This window comes from Acromyrmex echinatior, chromosome 10, assembly GCF_024713525.1.
Source record: "Acromyrmex echinatior isolate Ae372 chromosome 10, ASM2471352v2, whole genome shotgun sequence".
Classification (NCBI taxonomy): Eukaryota; Metazoa; Arthropoda; class Insecta; order Hymenoptera; family Formicidae; genus Acromyrmex; species Acromyrmex echinatior.
Genome location: NC_141861.1, coordinates 12,903,516 through 12,923,148, shown reverse-complemented (window position 1 = coordinate 12,923,148; position 19,633 = coordinate 12,903,516). Strand labels below are relative to the sequence as shown.

The following is a 19,633-nucleotide window of genomic DNA, read 5'->3' as shown; positions in this document are numbered from 1 at the left end:
AAGCATTGCAAAGTTTTAATGCAATGCCACTGAAAAAAAGAATAAAAAAGAAGAATCAAAATTATATATCGTATAATTGCTTTCCTGCTAAGCCACATTCGAGTATTTGATTCTCTTTTTTATGGAATAGGCCTACTGGGGAAACCACATTAAAAAAAAAACGCATCTTACAATAGTATTGGGTCATCTAAAAAGTATCCGCGGTTTTTTGTCACTAGATATATGACCATCAACACCATCTAGTGACAAAAAACCGCGGATACTTTTTAGATGACCCAATAAATGACCCAATACTTACACTAGTACGGATGATGTGGAAAGCTCCAAGCAATTGTCGAAATATACGTTATCATAATTATGTAATGTATTAGAAAACTACGTTAAGATATTGGATAGTATGACTCTCTTTGATATGCGGAATCGCCTTAACGGAAACCTTTTACTTTAAAAATAAATTGATTTTTGTTTTATCTTATTATAGATATTAAATATGTTTTATTTTTTATATGCAAAGGAATCATATAATTTTCTGAAGCTCTTGTTAAATGACTTAGATCATAATAATGTCCAGCGTTAACAATTGTACAATTTGTTTGGGTTTTAATACACAAGCTAACACAATCTTCCATACTATAAATAAGTTACATTGTTGATCACTCTAAAATATTTTTATTCATATATCACTTGATATAAATAATTTTTTTAAAAACTACTTACATGCGAAAATAATTCAGAATATGAATTAGTCTCTGTATCATAGTCACAATGCATAACTGTCACCATATGATCGATTCCATGTAGACAATCATCACCAGTAAAATTAAACAAAATTTTTCTTTGAACATTATCTAATCTTGGAGGAAACCTTCCTGTTTATATAAAAAAATTAATTCCTTTAGAGAATTCCTTTCAGAAATTCCTCCTTATGATAATATACTTTAATATATAAAAATATAATTGAAAATGTACAGCATTACCTGTTCTTATTTCTGTATTGTTTTTTATTAGACATATTACATCATCTTGGTTATTGCATTTTTTAATTAATGGAGAATATAATTACATATGTATCATCTCATAATCATGCTTGATAATATCTTTTTTATCTGATGTCAGTTTTGTTAAATTATATATAAAATTAAACTTAACTTACGTTCAAAATACACAATACTTTGAAGGAATGACTGTTAAAACCTACAATAAAACAATTTCTAATTTTCGTATTATGTTTCAAAATCTGATACAATTAAATTCTATGACAATAACATTTGAAATCTATTACAGAGAATGATGCAAGGATTTTGTCTTACAGTGTTAGTTACTTATCCATCTTGATCGAATAACAATCAGAAAACGTATAATGGAATTATTCGGAATGGATTCCGATCAAAATAATTAAATTGTTTCCTATATTTCTATTGTGTTTTTCAAAGAAACTGTAGGAATACTACACTAAATAATTCCGATCGGAACTCATTCCATAATATGTCCTGGAATATACTAGAGAGACTACCTATCGTTCCATGCTAATGGAATTTCCGTGACCGTAGCGCCTATATCTATATTTCGATCAAACTTTTTTTTCCAATAAATTTTGTAATTACAGTACCTAGAGAAAATTCTGCGACCTGTATAACACTGAAAAAATTAATTTTACTTAGACATTAAGATAAAATTTTTGTAGAATTTTAATTCAAGAGTAGCATAGAGGAAAATTTGCAAAAAACCCCGAGATATTTCGATCAAATACATAATACTTTAATATTTAATTTAAAATATCTGGATGATTCACAAATGTTTTTAACGGTACTTCTTAACTCTTTATACGAAATACAAACGATTCCATATATAAACTTTGATGAATTTAGATCCGGTTAATTATTTCGGTCAAGGTTCAAAAAAATTATTTCGGTACATGGTCTAAAAAAGTATAATTAATTATAATTAATAGAACGCTTCACAAACTTTTTTATTTGCACTTCAAAACTCTTCATACGAAATACAAACGATTTAAAATGATAATTTTTATAATTGGAGGTTTTGTCCGGTCACATACATACGAATGACCTCCTTGAGAGTGCCGTGTACACGCAATCGGAATGACGTATTACACAATTTTCATAAAAAAAGAGGTGGTAATATTAGTAGCAACAAAAACTCTTGAGGCACCATAGTTTTATTTTCTACAGATTGGTAATATTTATAAGTAATAATCCGTTAGGGGGCTTTGCACAATAAAATGAACAGAGAACAGAGAACAGAGAATAAGGGTGAAATTACACAGTGCGGAATAGAACTGCGGAACAGAGAATGCATCATTGAAACAATCACTTAGCGCTATTCCGCATTTGATGTTGCGGAATAGCGAGTGCGATTGTTCTTGTAATAAATCGTCGTATTTTGAGAGGTTAAAATAATTTGATGCTGATTGATAGGAGTACAAATTAGTTCGATCCGTTTTCCAAAAGATGGCTCCGGCTGTTGAGAATGGTTCATAGTGACAGCTGATTTTGGCGTTTTCAGAGAGGTTAGACATTTGCTAATATTGGGTCATCTAAAAAATATCCGCGGTACTTTGTCATTATACAAGTATATATGACCATCAATACACATCTAGTGACAAAAAACCGCGGATACTTTTTAGATGACCCAATAATATTCATTTATATCGCTTTGAGTTTCATAAAAACCTTGATTTTTACTGTGTTTGAAATATCGAATTTCGTGTTAACCAAGCAGCATTTGCGGCAGGTTCTAATTTTCTGCTTTAATTGGAAGAAAAGTGCAACTGAAGCCCATCGAATGCTTATCGAAGTTTATGGTGACACTGCTCCAACTGATAAATCATGTAGGGAATTTCGACGTTTCAAGGATGGAGATTTCAGCGTTGAAGACAAGCCTTGCTCTGGACAGCCAAAAAAATTCGAAGACAAAGAATTAGAGGTATTACTCGAAGAAGATCAGAGTCAAACGCAAGAGGAGCTTGTAGAATCATTGGGAGTAACTCAACAAGCCGTTTCTGCACGATTGAGAGCCATGGGAATAATTCAAAAACAAGAAAATTGGATGCCTTATGAACTGAAACCGAGAGACATTGAAAGGCGATTTTTCAACAGCATTTGCGAACAGCTGATTCAAAGACAAGGTTTTTTTGCATCGGATTATGAGAAGTGGATATTCTACGACAATCCCAAAAAGAAAAAATAGTACGTTAAGCCCGGTCAATCGTTGCCATCGACCTCAACATCAACACCGAACATTCATGGTTCGAAGATCATGCTCTGTATCTGTTGGGACCAAAAGGGTGTTGTTTATTATGAGCTGCTGAAACCTGGCGATTCCATTACGGGCGATCGGTATCGGCTACAATTGATTCGTTTGAGCCGTGCATTGCGAGAAAAACAGCCGGAATACGAGCAAAGACATGATAAAGTTATTTTTCTTCATGACAACGCTCGGCCTCATGTCGCAAAAGTCGTAAAAAAATATTTGAAAACGCTCAAATGAGATGTTTTACCGCACCCGCCGTATTCTCCGGACATTGCTCCTTCTGATTACTGGTTGTTCCGAAGGATTTGGCAAGTTACCGGTTCACTTCTTTCGCAGAAATCGAAAATTGGCTCCAAAATTGGATCGCCTCCAAAGACAAGTCATTTTTTCGAGGTGGAATTCGAAAATTGCCTGAGAGATGGGAAAAAGTAGTAGCCAGCGATGGACAATACTTTAATTAATCTGTCCATTCATTTGTTTTGAAATTTTAAATACAAAAAAATGGACCGAACTAATTTGTACTCCCAATAATAAATATATTAATTATAAATATTATAGATGATTTAAGTTATATAAATTGTAAATGTATTATACATATGTATTATGTATATAATATATATTAGGTGTTGGAATTAATTCGTAGCGTTTTACAAGTGATGGGAAGTACTTTCATTAATGTATTTTTTAATGCTCATGTGAAATAAATAACATTCTTTCATTAAAAAACGCTACGAATTAATTCCAACACCTAATATATGCAGGGTATCTCTTAAGATAGGTCAGGGCCACATTGAGGGCGGAGAATGGATCAAAGGAAACAAAAAATTTTTATACCATTTTGAGATACTCTCTGTAGTTTTTGAATTAGAAAAGAAAATCGCGCCGCGCGAATTTGTAGGACGGCCCACACTCGAGCGGTAATAGCGGCGGCGCGCAGAGAGGGGGAAAAAGCGCTTCATCGCCGCTTAACCGCATTTCTTTTTCTAATTCGAAAACTATAGCGAATATATCAAAATGGTATATGAATTTTTTGTTCCCTTTGATTCTCCATCCCTAATGTGGCCCCGACCCATCTTAAGAGACACCCTGTATGTATATTAAATAAATAGTATTTAATTTTTTTAAAGATAAAATTGTTAAATTTATGATAAAATTTATTGTAATTATAATAAATTAATTATATTTATAAATTTTATAGTTATATTTAAGAATAATGTAATTATGTTTTATTATAATTTATGTTATTTAATTAGTCTTATATTGATTTTTATATTTATATATAATGATATAGAATGATTTAATATTATTATGAGGATTATTATTCAATAATGTTAATAATATTAAGATTGTGAATTTTAGGTTTAATATTTATGTGTTTAAGTAAATTTATTATAGTAAGTTAAAATTATTAATTTTTATATAACTATTGTGTGTTTCGCTCAAATTTTCTCCGTGTCTAGATCATTCTTGGAATGCCAACGTTTCGTGGGCTTTGCAGTCCATTTCATCAGGGCGAGGAGCAACCTGATATTGAGCTATTCCTCTAAGCCCTTGGTCTAAAAGTAGTGTATTACACTACTTTTACACTCGATCGGCCACGATCAGCGCAAACTAACGGATTACTACCTATAAATGTCACCAATCCGTAGGAAATAAAACTATGATGTTTTAAGAGTTTTTGTTGCTGCCAACATTACCTCCTCTTTTTTGAAAAGAGGTTATAAAAATTGTCGTGTAACCGAACGACGGAACGGTTTCTTACTAGAAAATTTTACTACAATTCCGTTCTGTAAGAAATTTCTCTACCCGTCCGGAACGGAATGGAAACAGACGGAATGTCGTCTCAGTCGCAAGCTAATGTTTAATTTAATCGATATTTCGTTATTTTAATGCGACTAAAGCAATAATATGCATAATTTGTGCAATTATCTTACTTATAACATTACTTTGAATATTCAAAAATACTGAATTATAAGAGTGAGAGTGCCATCCTATTAGGCACAGATCGGAATAACAGATCGGAGGGATTCTAGTGTATTCTTGATCCTGCTGTTTCTCTCGAAACGTTAAATTTTCTCTATTCCGGACGGACAGGCGGGTGTTTCTGTCCGCTCAAATTTTAAAATACCATTGTGTTGGAAGAATATCAGGATTTTGTTTTATTCCGACTTGTGTCAGTTTATGTAATGTGCATGTATTACGTGTGTCACCAGGACTTCGTCACCAGGACGTAATAACAAGTCAAAATTCTAGCGAGATGAATATCAATAATCAAGGAAAAGGACCAGTAATAATAATTTTAAATATACATTATTTATTATATTCATAAATTATTATTATTTATTATTATCCAGAACATATCATGGGATTATATTCGCATATTAATAGAATATATGGAAATTTTGTTTGTTTACCAAAAAACATGAAATTGATTGAATGGTATTATACGTTCGAGGAGACGTTATTAGCGCTACTTCTGTCATTTTCTATCTCTGTTGTTTATTAGACTAAACTAGAATAGGATGACACAAACAGTGTTGATAGTGATCTCCCAGAACGCACCTAAAATCTACTGAAAAAAATCTATGTGAAAAACTATATGGACAAACACTGATGTAGCAATATTTTCTTCATTGGAAGCTTTCCATTTGATGACACAAGTCGACATAAGTGTCGTCCTGTCTTTGTTATTCTCTGAATGTTAAGGATAGAACAACTCTTGTGTCGAAAGCACCCTATATTATTTGAACTACATTATCTGAACATATTATATGGATTTTTTTATGATGTAGTTTTATCACATCATTTTTTCATATGATTTTCATTGTATAATTTTCAATATATATGAATTTTTTCTTTGCAGACATCAAATATTATATAATTCATGTTACATATATTCATATTTACAAGCTATAAAATGCGGTTATTGTAGGTGGATAATGTACGGATCTTGTGCAGAGATTCAAACCCATAACTGCTTCAAAAGTTACAATGAATTTATCCATATTCTTGTTGTCGACGAGAAGGACCGTGCTATAATGAGTAATTTTATTTGCAAGAAAATATTTTCATAATTAGTTTTCAAATATTAAATATATTCAGTAAGTATATTTATTTATATTATATATAAACAGGAGTAAAGTAAGTACGAGAAAGTATGCAGAGGGATGCACCACCATCAGAGAATAGTAATGCATCTACTTCATACTCAGTGGACCTCATGGATGAAATGTTCATTGATGCCGTTGAGCAAAGACCAGGTCTATGGAATCAAAAGTTGCCAGTTCAAAGCGAAGCCCTTTTATACGACAAGAGTTGTGGAATGAAGTTTTTAATAATCTTGGTAATATAAAATCATTTTACTTCATTTTATGTATTCATAATTGTATATTTATGTCCATATTTAGAGCGCGCTTCTAAAGATATAATGTGTGTTTTTGTCATTCTATCTGCATCATTCATTAGACGAAAAACAAAAATATAATGACAAAAACACTCTCTAACATTTTTAGAAGTACATTCTGAATACAAGCCTTACGCCCATATATCATAGTCAGGCCTTTAAAGCTTTCTTAAATTTATCTTCGGATACTCTAAGAATTATTTCATTGGCTACTGAGCACCTAAAGATAAATTTAAGGAAGCCTTAAGTACAAAGTCTGACTATAAATACGGATAATAATCTGCACTCGCAAATGGGCTAATGTACTTTTGTGTAAGCTGAATTCATAATTTGAACTAGGAATTTTTAAGGACGTAGCATGGATGAAATCTCGATGGACGTACCTGAGGGATTGTTACTCAAAAGCTCGCAAAAAAATGAAAGGTTATGTGAACGTACGCAGCGGATCAGATGCGGAAACGGGACATCCACAGAAAAGTACTTTCCGCTTCTATTTAAGAATGCAATTTCTAGATGAGGCTGTACAGGAAATACCATGCGTAATAATTTGTCTAATATAGACTTTAGAATATAAAAAATATGGTATATTTTTCTTATTTGTTTTTATTGTTTAATTTTAGTACAATAAGTTCTCTATCATGAAACATATGTCATGATGAAGCTAGTACATTAAACTCAAATGATTCGGAATTTCAGCAATGTGTCTTCTCCAACAGATTGTAGCGCGCCAGACATTTATGAAACTGTTCGACTCATTGCAGACGATTAACAAAAAAAAAACAAAAAGGTAAATTAATTTTGAATAACCAATAATCGACATATCTCATAAACTTCCATAATTAACTGATATGTTTTCATATTTTTCACGATTTTTAATAAATAGTTATATTTAATAAATAATTATAATTGATTTTCTTCATAGACTGTAATAGTCTGAATTAATCTTTTTAGATTGTGCATTTTCTTATATTTTTTAATATTTTATTATTATATAATAATATATAGCATTTTATAGTATTATATAGTATTTTATAATTTTTTATTATTTTTAAATATATTTTTTATATTTTTAATATTGTATTATTTTTTAGTATTTTATTTATGTTCCTTATAATTGTCTTACGTTTTTTATGGATAATCAGCTTGGTTTAATAATGTAGGAAAATAGTATTAAATGGAATTTTTTGTATTATAGGAAGACAGTATGATCTCGATTTGCAGACTCTGCATGACAACATATGCAGCAGTTGTTTGCCGAAAATACTCCAAAAAAAGATGCAGTGGACAGTTTTCTGGAACAGTTGGGAGATATCCTGTATAGGTTGAGCTATCTTCGAAGAAGGTGAATACAAATAGAGCTGCGTCTCGTTCACACGGCAGAAGACGAAGAATTGGCGGAGAAGGAACTTCAAAGATTATAAATTTTTTGTATTATTATTATTATTATCTTTAATTTTTTACCAATACGTTATACATTATACAATAAAAAATAAAATTTATTCTATTATTTATTTCTATTTCAATAAAACCTGACGAGTAGTTCATATTTGGATTTGATAGAAATAAAAGTTTTGTTGTTACACTACTGTGTATGTCAAGTTCAAAATATTAAGATATGTACGATCTTTATTAATAATTAAAAAAAAAATGGTTTTTTTATTGTCTTATAATGATTGAGAGTTAATCGCAAAATTTCACAGTAAACTACTTATCTAACGCATTGTCATAATTACCAATGAGTTTCTCCATGAGGGACTATTTTTTAAATAACAGATGTGATACATAACATAATATTGTATATAATTATAATATACCACTATTATATAAAAATTTAATATTCATTGTTTAGAGCTTTCCTCCACTGTCAATCAAGTGGGTTTGAAATTTCAAAATACGTAGCAAAGGCATCTCTAATTTGTACAGCCTCAACGTTCCTTCGTACACTGCAATTATGTATATTTTCAATTCCAGTTGACATTACATTTCGGTCATTACCACTTAAAACAAAATACATTCTTTCCGATTCTTCCCAATTGAAGTTCATGTTTTATAAAATTATGTATGGCCGTTGCAGCTTGAACGGCTAATTTGGCCATTAATATGTGAGCAACAATTAGTCGACGAAAAATTCGCCATTCTTGCCGCTAATAACGCACATTCGATTATTCTCCGTGCCACTTAATCTGTAATTAAAAATTATCTTCGTCATAGTTAAGTTCTCACTCTGAGAGTATGACCGCATCATATAAGATGTTAGTGGAAATGCCTCGTCCTCTACTAAGACATACGAAAATTTGAATCCGCTACCATCCAAATGCATGGCCGCAGGCAGTTGAAATAAATTTGTATTTAATAGTCGAGCAAGGTGCTAGCAAATACACCCACATCGCTACGTCTCCCTTCTGCTCCAATGCCCACGAAGCTGAAGCAACAATTTGCATTCACAGCTAGTAGGTTTATACTGTGACTACTTTTATAATTATAGCAGGATGAATCACTATTCGGTGGTGCTTATAATTACTAAGAATTCAATAATGTCAGATTTTTTAAAAAATATATGAAAAATGAAATTATATCAGAGGAAGTGGTTCACTTGCACACTGTAGCAATTGCTCACTATCAGTCACAACGACTTTGGCGGAATTTTTTTTAATTTTTTTTTTTAGCGCTATGATTGGCTCGTGTGCAATTGATACTCATATCAGATATATACCTGAATGATAATGTGCTTTCCATCTATAGAGCCAACACAGTTTGGAGATTGACAGATTTGTTCGAATTCATCAGTAACCTTTTGTCAATTTTCAGGGTTGCAGAAAAACTATATCCTTCAGGACCTCCCACAATGCAGTGTAAGTCTCTCTTACGATTTTAGATGCTGTATTGGATGCAATATGAAATGCATATGAATGAGATGCTAAACTGTCACCGGATGCTCATCAGTGCAAAGTCAACTGCAATCTTGTATGAGATGAAATTGGGATTCGACAAACTTTTTTTTTCTGGTCCAACTAACGTTAGCAGTTCTTCAAATAATTCTGGAGTCATTCTAAAATAATTAAAAAACTTTTCACGATCAAACATTTGCATCTCAAGAACTAAATTGTCACTTATACCTTGTAAATGTCTCATTTCGTGCGTGAACATTGGTCGTATTCAGAATTTCCGTTTCATTCTCATGTTTTTTTTATTTTTGTAATAAAACAATGTACCTTGAGTACAACTTTCGCACTCTCTCGAACATCGGTACAGCACGCCAAGTTAGCAAATTTTTCGCCGTTTGTAATTTTTTTAATATAACTAATAAGATTGTTTTTTCATCCATGTTTCAAGATTTTATATTTTCAGCCACGTTAAAATTTTCTTTATTCTGGTTATGGGCCTCCTCAATGAATACTGTCTCCAAGCCAAAATTCAGACATGGAAGAAAGTCCAAGATGTAGAAATGAAAAGATTGCGTATTGTCAAGATAATAACTTCACTAAAAATACGTAGTTCAAATAACAAATTCGCGTCTAGAGAGCATATGCGTACTTTCCCGTTAAAGTTAACTGTTTTAATATTATAAAGTATTGTTTATGTTTCTTTCACTTTTTTTTTCAACTCAATGCATGTCAGTTCTGTTCTGTAACAGTTTTCTTGACCCGTCCCATTTAGTAAAAACGGAACGGAATCTGGTTACAAAATATATTTCATCATTACAATTCAGTATTTTAGACAATTCACAACAATATTATCGGCAAGATAATTGCACAAATTATATGTGTATTATTATTTCAATTGCCCAAAATAACAAAACATCGATGAATCAAGCATATTTACTTACAATCGACGCGACATTCCGTTCCGTTTTTACTAAACTGAATGGGACGGGTAGAGAACATTTTTACGGAATGGAATGATATATTCAGCTGAGTTGCTTGAATCTAAAAATTGAAATAAATATTCAGAAACTTTTTTTGTAAATCTACAACGATGGATGAAGAAATAGTGTTATTACTAATGTTAAATTTATTGCGAAAAACAAGAAATGTGTCAAGGCGTGCTATTCCGATATTTAAGAGTGTGCGAAAATTTGATTTATTGACTTATAACATTTTATTGCAACAGCATAAATATACAAGAAAATGAAAACTCTGAATACAGTCAATGTTTACACAAAGAATGAGGCGTCTCCAAAGCGCAAATGACAATTTACTCATTGGAATGCGAACGAACGATTGTGAGAAGAATCAAATACTCGAATGTGGCTTTTATATATCTTATTATACGATATATAATAAAATTTTAATTTTTCTTTTTGATTCTTCTTTTTGCGGAATAGGCCTATTGGGGAAATCACATTTAAAAAAAAACGCATCTTACAATAGTACCTCACGGGTGATGAAAGATATTGTCGAAATATACGTTATAATAATTATGTAATGTATTAGAAAACTACGTTAAGATATAAGTATATCATTAAGGAACAATGAATAAATTAACAATAGAAATTTTTATGTTAATAGAAATAAATTATTTAATAAAACATGTTCCAATAATAATTTGGCGGAAGATGCGCTTGCAGTATATTTCTGATATAGGGATGCTCCTGATCCAGAGCGTCACTTGAGTGCTCGGCGGCTCGGCTGTCGAGCCTCGAGCGGTGGTGGGATCGCTCGCTGGAATAAGCCCAAAATGTACAAATCTTTGCGCTGCAGGATTCGAAACGTTCAGGGAGCCCTAAATGAATATAATGCTGTAAGATCCCTTAATAATTTCTCTTTTCCGACGAAGCATACCATTCAGGACATTTGATGGTACCGCTTTCCCTATGCTGAAAAAATAGCGAATGCGCAACATGTACTATGTAACCACAGTGTAGAGGATGGACTAACTGCCAAGATTCGAGTGTCGATGGGTGCGCGCGAATATGTGAGACACACATTCATTGGCGGCAAATTCCAATTCATGGTATACAATATATACAGTAGCACAACTCTCCTGATTTTATATTGGCCAAAATTGAGTGTACATACGTGAAATAAGTAAGTTGCCCCGTCTCATTTCCTTTTTTTATTGTTCTCTCTCTGTCTCTCTCTCTCTCTCTCTCTCATTTAAATGAGCGTTTCAATGTTCCACTTAAACATTTGTCTTTCAAGTATACATGGTTCAGAATAGAAATTTAGAGGGAAGTATTACGTGTATTGTCCATTTGATGAAATGTGTGAGAAACCTCGAGAGATTGGTCTAATTTTTGTAAAAAAGTGATAAAGTGAAAAGTGAACAAAAGTAACATAGAAAACCGAGCAAGAAAGATTCTTTTTATTTATTGTATTTTAAACTTCTTTTTTATATATGTATATAATATCTGTAATATATATGTATACATTTCTTTTATATTAGCTTTCTCATAATATTTTCATAGATATATAATTATATAGATATATAATTATATAATATTTCTTTATATAAATATATATTTTTTAGTTAATTTAATATTTTTCCTAATTTTTCTATTTTTTTTTCTTTATTTTTAAATATATTTACAATTTATTTTTATTAATTTTCATAAAGTTTAAATTATTTCATTGTTGTTGTTGGCGCTTGTCAGTGTTAGTGTAGCTCAGCAGGCTTGATACCAGCCCATTGGCTTTGCGACGTGATAGCAGCGTGATAGCGACATGTCGTGTTGCTGACGGGGCCCACCGAAGGGGAGGGCATGAGCGCGACTATGCTGCCTGCGTGTAACCGCCGCGCTTCTCAGATGGTTTTCTAGTCGATTCCGTGTGCGACCTCCTCGCGATTAACACATGTACGAATGGTGCACAAGATTTTTATTACTTAATTTTATTTTTATAATGTACAACGCGAGTGTAATTCAAATATAATAAAAAGAGGTCTTGTATCAAGGCAGAGTGTATTTCATTTTTATCACACGCTGTCAATACCGACACAGATAAGCCACAAGGCAGGAGACACAGATTTCAAAAAGAAAATAGTGCTCCACATAGCGCAACGGGGGCACCATGGTCCTCTCCCTAACAATTATAATATTAGATTTATTTGCGTCGCATGCTCTAATATGCTCCAATCTATTTTTACAATTACTTACTCATTTCAATGAATTCATTATTGCGATGCGAATAAATCTAGTGAGTTTTGCGAGGAATTTTGACAGAGTGAAAAAAGAATAAAAAGAGAAAGAAATTTAGGTGGTAACTGTGACAACGCTGGGCAACTTACTTATTTCACGCATACGCATTCTATTTTGGCCAATACTAACATCAAAGGTGCCGACAGAGAAACTTTCTTACCTTAAGATGTCCGGTCGAATATTCTATTATTTTGCTAGCATTAGTTGGATTATGTGCGAGAGCGAATCAAAGAGAGAGCGATGACGTGAAATTTTAGAGTGATGCGGCGTTTGTCTAACTGTCTTTCTCGTTATTTCAAATCCGGCTCGAAGGACCAAAAAAATGTGCGAGAGCGCACCGCGCGGAAAGGTTCGAGTGAGAAAACAGCACAAGGTTGATATGATACGCGACAGTAAAGAGAACTCCGTTTCTTTGTAATTTAACAAAAGAATTTTCTTTAATATGATTAGTTACAGAGTCAAAAAATATAATTAATTAAATATTAGATTAACAGAATATTGAATGCGGTCACCTTTACCAAATGATATTTTGGTATTGCGGTAATGGAAAATCTCGGCGATTTTCTCGGCACTTCTCGAAAGATTCGTTTTATCGCGATTTCACTAAGCGGTTAGCACGGCGATTTTACGAAGCGAGATTATGACTTTAAGAACTCTAAACGGTGTAAACGGTGTAAGCGATGTAAACTATCTAAGCAATCTGCCCTGAGGGACGGCGAGATCGAATCATTTATTACTTTCGGTCTGGGCTTTCTTCTTGGAAGAAATCCAATAAAAATTTGCCACAATCGTAATTATTACGTGGTATTAGGTGTACAAAATTGATTGGCGCTTTGGATTCTTTTCTAGCGACGTTCAACGTAACAGTCATGCGCGACAGAAAATCCGTGCGTGGGATTGGTGACAGCGCGTGACGTATTCGTTGGAGCGCGGCGCTCGCGTGCGCGAATTGAATCGTTCTAGAACTTTCGATTGTTCGTTGCCGGTAACGACAACTTGTTTGCGTGTAACGAATTGTTTTTAAAAAGAACAAAGAACGACGAATTCGATGATTTTAACGAGGATTAAGATCATGCTCGAGATGAAATCACGAGCTCAATTTATGCATGCGTTCAATGACAAGTAATGTCGGTCGACTGAAAGAATTCTTGCTTTTCTTTCGAATTACCGATCTCAAACAGATTACGTATATAAAACAAGAGTATATCATATTAAAAAATAAGAATTATTATTAATTTTCTTCTTCGAAGTTGTCAAATTCTCAATCATTTACAATAGCTGGATTGATAGTCTGCAATCAACGTGACATTCCATTGATTCCGTATTATTTCTATACTGTTTCGGCCATGATTCCGGTGGTTCCGATACAATAGAAAAACTTACGGAACGGAATGCTAATGGGCTGATTTCTAATAAGAAATCCGCTCCGTTCGTTCCGATTTATACGGGATGATATCCTGAGACGTAATACGTACTCTGAGCCCGGATCTACAATAGGGCCCCGAATTCAGAATGTGCTTGCAATGATGTTAGCGCGCTAACATGTTATAATTTACATTACGCATATTATAGAATTTTAGAAATAAAAGCGCGCTTTTATCAAGAAAGGTGCGTTCTGAATATGAGCCTATGTGTTTTAAGTCTTTAGCCGTAAGAAATTGATCAACTACAGTCGAATGCAAGAAAAATAATCGATTGTGATTCATCCATTTCTTATGCCTTAAGGCTTAAAAATCTATTGTAGATCTGAGCTAACTGAAATAGAAATAGCAGTAAACTTATTTATAAGGCGAGTTTTAACCGATTGAGGGTACGCTCAACGCGATGCAAATGCTTTGAAGCGTTTTTTAATCAGTCAATTTGTAAAATTTTTTCTTCTAATTGCTCCATCAAATGCTTCAAAGCATTTGTAGCGAAACTTTGACCACAGTCTGAAACTCGCCTTATGGATAAATTTACTGCTATTTCTATTTCCGTTAAAGTACGTAGAACTAAAGTAATATTTTAATTGGCTCATCGGCTTAAGTTCACGTCTTAAGGTTACTGTTACAGAAATTTTGTTTGCAGCCCTTAGCCCGGATCCTTAGCATACTGACGAACGCAGTTTGGTTAAAAATCGGTTATGGAGATAAGATTTATCTCTATTACCAATCAGCGTTTGGTGTCAAAGCGCTGTTGCCAGTATGAGGATCCGGACAGGCTGCTACAGATAAAATTTCTATAATAGTAACCTTAAGGACTATACTCTGAATCTATGATGGAAAGATTACATGGTATGCTTAGAGTCCCTAGAGTAAGAGTCTGGATAACTCCGTCAGAATTTTTATTGGCTATGGATTGCCGTAAAACAAAATGACAGAACGAATCATATTCTTGCTCCGGATACCATGAGCGTGAGACGATTTAATGATTTAACTTTATTTTTACCATGAAGTTTCACAGACTTATATTATGAATAAGACAGGTCACATCTAGTTTTTGTTATTTAGATTAGGTTTCGAAATGTCCAAATGAAAGATAGATATAGATACCCTAACAGCACAAGACGTCCTCAGGATCATTCTGAATATGTCCCAGGACATATTAAGGATGATCCTAGACATTTTAAGAACATTTATACCTCCACTGGATGTCCTGAGGTCATCCTTAGGATATTATTTTCGGGATACCCTCAGGATATCCTTGGGATAGCTTCAGGACATTGTGGGACAATCTCAGAAGATCGTTTGGACATCCTTCGGATAAAATATGCTGTGTAGGAATTATTGTAGTGTGTTCCGATTACGGATAATTAGAAATAATTTGTATATACATATATTTGATTTATTTCTAAAAGTAATTTTTTAATATTCGTACCAATGCTTTAATTACGGTTAATCTTATTGTCCATTAATAATTGCGTTTTAATTCTTTATATTTAATTTGTATTGTATATTATTGTTTCTAATGGGAAAAATTCCATATATAGTACAATTCAATATTCTTTTTTTCCGTCTAACCATTTCATATATCACATACTTAATATAGCATTCGTAATTTTTGAAATCTATATAGATTGTTGAAAGTTTAAAATGCAATATCCAATTTTCGCACATATTATTGAAAATCTATTGTTGCTGTAATTAAACATGTGTTACAAAATGATATATATATATATATATATATATATATCATTTCACAAAACACACACACACACACATGTGTGCGTGTGTGTGTGTGTGTGTGTGTTTTGTATAGGATCTAATAAGTATATATGTATATTACAAAATTATAAACAACTTAATATTTACATTAATTAAAAGAATCAGTTTTAAATATTTCAATGGAATGTTCCTGTCCTTTTCTTTAATATGTGCTATTTAACTTGATCATGTGCTAACAACAAAACATATATTAAATATATTTATATATAAATTAAGTTAGTTTCATCATCTAAAAATTAAGAGTGCAGTATAAGAAACTAAAGGAAATAAGCACAATAGAAAAGCTATCAGCGTTAGGGCTGTGTGGTAGGATGGAAGTCTATCAACTCGGAAGAGAGACTTGGTTCAGGATTGAAGCCTTGGTTCAAGACTCGGAGCGCCCTGATATTTTTCTCGTGTTCTCGCTTATTTCTTACAGTGACCACGGTTACATTTGACCACGTTTACAATCGACCAGCTTTTCACAACACTTGAACAGTGGAAAATACTTTCTAGACACCAGTTTCTGTGAGTAGATGTGATCATTTTATTTTACTTTTAATACATCCTGAAATAGTCTTGCAATCGTCCTGAAAGTCCTAAAATAATCCTAAATATATCCTAAATTAATTCCTGATAATACCACAATGAACGTCCAGTGGATGTATATAGGACATAATGAGGCGCTCATTTCATAGTCCACAGGATGTCATGAGGATGTCCTTGGACTACAATAGGACGTCCTGTGGACATTTCATTTAGCCGATAGGACGTCCATAGGATGTCCATAGGATGTTCCTGTGTTATTAAGGTATTGGTCGGTAATAAGACATAAGTTTCCTGAATCGGACGTAAGTTTCCAGTTTTTTCATCGTTGAAGTTAATAGCATTGTTCGTTTTGTCTTTCGAGATCTGATCGGGATTGCTCCGAATGAACCCAGCGTACTTGAAATGTAGGAATCACACTATGTACGACATTCGTTATACGATGTTCGACATTCATTATAACAATGTCGTACTTAGTCTGAATCCTATATTTCAAGTACAGTAGGTTCATTCGGAACGACCTCGAGCAACTCCCGAGAGATAAAACGAACAATACTAATATGATTCCGCGTAACAATCTCCGGGTTTTGTAAAATAAATGTTAGTAGTGAAAGTAGATTTTAGATAAAGAAAATAGAAAATAATGAGACAAGCTTTAAACATTAATTAATGTTTATTGTCAGATATTTATTTACATTTTGCGTGTGCTTATTATAAAATTTAATATAAATTATACATATGTAACGTCCAGCTGTCAAAAACTAACAAACCGGCCATCATTCTAGAGCACATACTATAGCTAGGAACAACATGGCTTATACGTGCATAGCTAATCGAGTTGCAAGCACGATCCCTTCACCATGGATCACACGCCAACCGCGTGAACCGCTATTATCACTCTTGCTATTATAACATATTATCTTTTAAATAAACAGTTAAAGAAAAGAAACTGTATTCATTTCAAAAACACAATATTAAGGAGGGAAGATCTCCCCTCCTTAACCACCAAATAATAAATTAAAGACAACTGATTATTATAAAAGTCACATAATTGCGTCATAAAATACACACAGGATTTTCATAAACTAAAAGATTGAGTGAAAACACAAAAACAGTTAGCGACGTCTCGCATTAATTATAATTATCAATTATCGGAATTGAGCACAGAATACTCGGAGCTTCATGAGCAATCCAACTTAGCGTATCGAGTAGATACGCGAAAAGCGTGTATAAAAACAGCAAACTCTATAGCAAACAGTTGCAAGTGCATTTCGATTGTTATAAGGACATCAAGCGACGAAGTCAAACACAGAGATTCATCTCATACCCATGGAATAGCGATATCGTTAAAATTTAGCGAGTAATTGGCAAACGAAAATCTGTAGAATATTCTAGAATTACGTTCGAAATTATCCCTCTTTCCGCAAGACGTCATCCCTTTAGAGTGTATAAACCGAGGATCTCTCATTTCGCTTATTCTTAGCCGTCAGCTCATTCTGTTCATTCTCGATTCACAGTAGCACAGTAAGCACGACACGTTCCGACACTTGGAAATTTTCGATCTCAGTAGCCCAACGGTTAAGTCTCAATGAGGACTTAGAATTTTCATCGTAGTCTTCGTACTTATAAAATTCCTATTTGTACTTCACTATACTTATAAATTTTGCGTAACTTACAATTTTTTGTACTTATAATCTTATATATAATTTCGGTACTTGTAAATTCTTCGTACTTATAATTCCATACTTGTAACTCTCGCGTTACGCGCAATTTCTCTATACTTGTAATTTCCATTGATAATTCGATTCTGCTCTTCAGATTCCGAAAGGGTCTTGCGTTTTCTTTTGTAACAATAACGCTATCACATTTAACAATCCAGTCAATATTCGTCTAAAGTCCTATGCTATCGCGAAAAGAACAGTTATCGTGTTGCGGAACTCTCTCTCGAACAGTTCGCGACTCGGCACGTACTAGGTGGGGTGAAAAGTAACCTCCTTGGGAATGAAAAAAATTTTTTTCTTATGCAGAATCTCGCCCAAAATATGGCGTGTTCGCTCAGTACTAATCTTTGTAGCATCTGCTAGCTCGCGCACCTTCACTTTCCGGTCAGCCAACACCATTTCATGTATTTTTTTGACATTTTCCTCGGTAACCGCATCGGAGGGCCTGCCGCTGCGGACTTCATCGGTAGTGGAGTTGCGGCCACCACGAAACTCTCGAAACCAATATTTGACGGTGTAATCTGACGGAGTATTAGCCACATAATATTTATCCAACTTTTCTTTTGTTTCCTTCGCCGTTTTGCCTCTCAAAAAATAATGTTTTATGAGAGAACGAAAATCGTTTTCGCAAACACGTCAACAACAATCAGCTCTCAAAACAAAACTAAGGGCAGTATCGCACTGCCACTTGGCATGTCTGCCTAAATATGAACGGACTACAAGGCACCATAAACTTTTTTGCAGTAGTGGCGCATTCTGGCGGTCAAGGAGGTTACTTTTCACCCCATCTAGTATCTAGCCTAAAGAACCTCTCAGTGTAGGGCGCTCTCCACAGGATACTGACTTACGAAGAGTTCAGCACATTGTTTATCGAAATAGAAGCAGTTTTGAATTCTCGTCCTTTAGTCCTTTTATCTTCTCATCCTGACAATTTGATTGCGTTAACCCCAGCTCACTTTTTGCTCGGAGAATCACAAGTCGAGCCTGCTCGAAGAGAAATTTGCTAAACATGTCTGTTAACACTTTATCACGTTGGTAACATCAGCAACGAGTTCGTCAGCATTTTTGTCGCATTGGCAAAGAGAATATTTGCATCAACTGCAAATGCTCACCAAATGGTACCATGATTCAACAGTTGGTACAATGGTTGTTGGACGAATCAAATTCTCTCAGCAAATGGAGTTTAGAACGTATAATTGAACTTCACCTGGGCAGTGATCGTATGGTCACTGTCAAGACAGCATATCGAATATATAAAAGACCTATAAGAAAACTGTGTGCGCTTCCATTGAACTGTGGGACCTATGAGGAGATCTAAGGCCTAAAGAGTGTAAATTATAATGTTCTATATTTAATCAATAATCGATTTAATTAT

At 33.5% G+C, this 19,633-nt stretch overlaps 1 protein-coding gene across 6 annotated transcripts; it reads left to right on the top strand.

Annotated features, from left to right (window-relative positions):
• Nucleotides 1-993: 993 nt before the first annotated feature.
• Nucleotides 994-8,180, top strand: LOC105143255 (uncharacterized). Of its 6 annotated transcripts, none has more exons than XM_087410216.1 (6): nt 4,783-5,557; nt 6,203-6,312; nt 6,405-6,613; nt 7,013-7,212; nt 7,390-7,460; nt 7,869-8,180. In XM_087410216.1, exons 3-6 carry the CDS (start codon nt 6,535-6,537, stop codon nt 7,879-7,881), a joined length of 363 nt encoding a protein of 120 aa, XP_087266342.1. In that variant the 5' UTR covers nt 4,783-5,557; nt 6,203-6,312; nt 6,405-6,534; the 3' UTR covers nt 7,882-8,180. The 6 variants fall into 6 exon arrangements, 3 of the variants coding, with proteins under 3 accessions (XP_087266342.1, XP_011049748.1, XP_011049750.1); XM_011051446.2 differs by having other exon boundaries at nt 4,788-5,557; nt 7,024-7,212; XM_011051448.2 differs by having other exon boundaries at nt 4,833-5,557; nt 7,024-7,150; nt 7,370-7,460.
• The last annotated feature ends 11,453 nt before the right edge of the window (nt 8,181-19,633 follow it).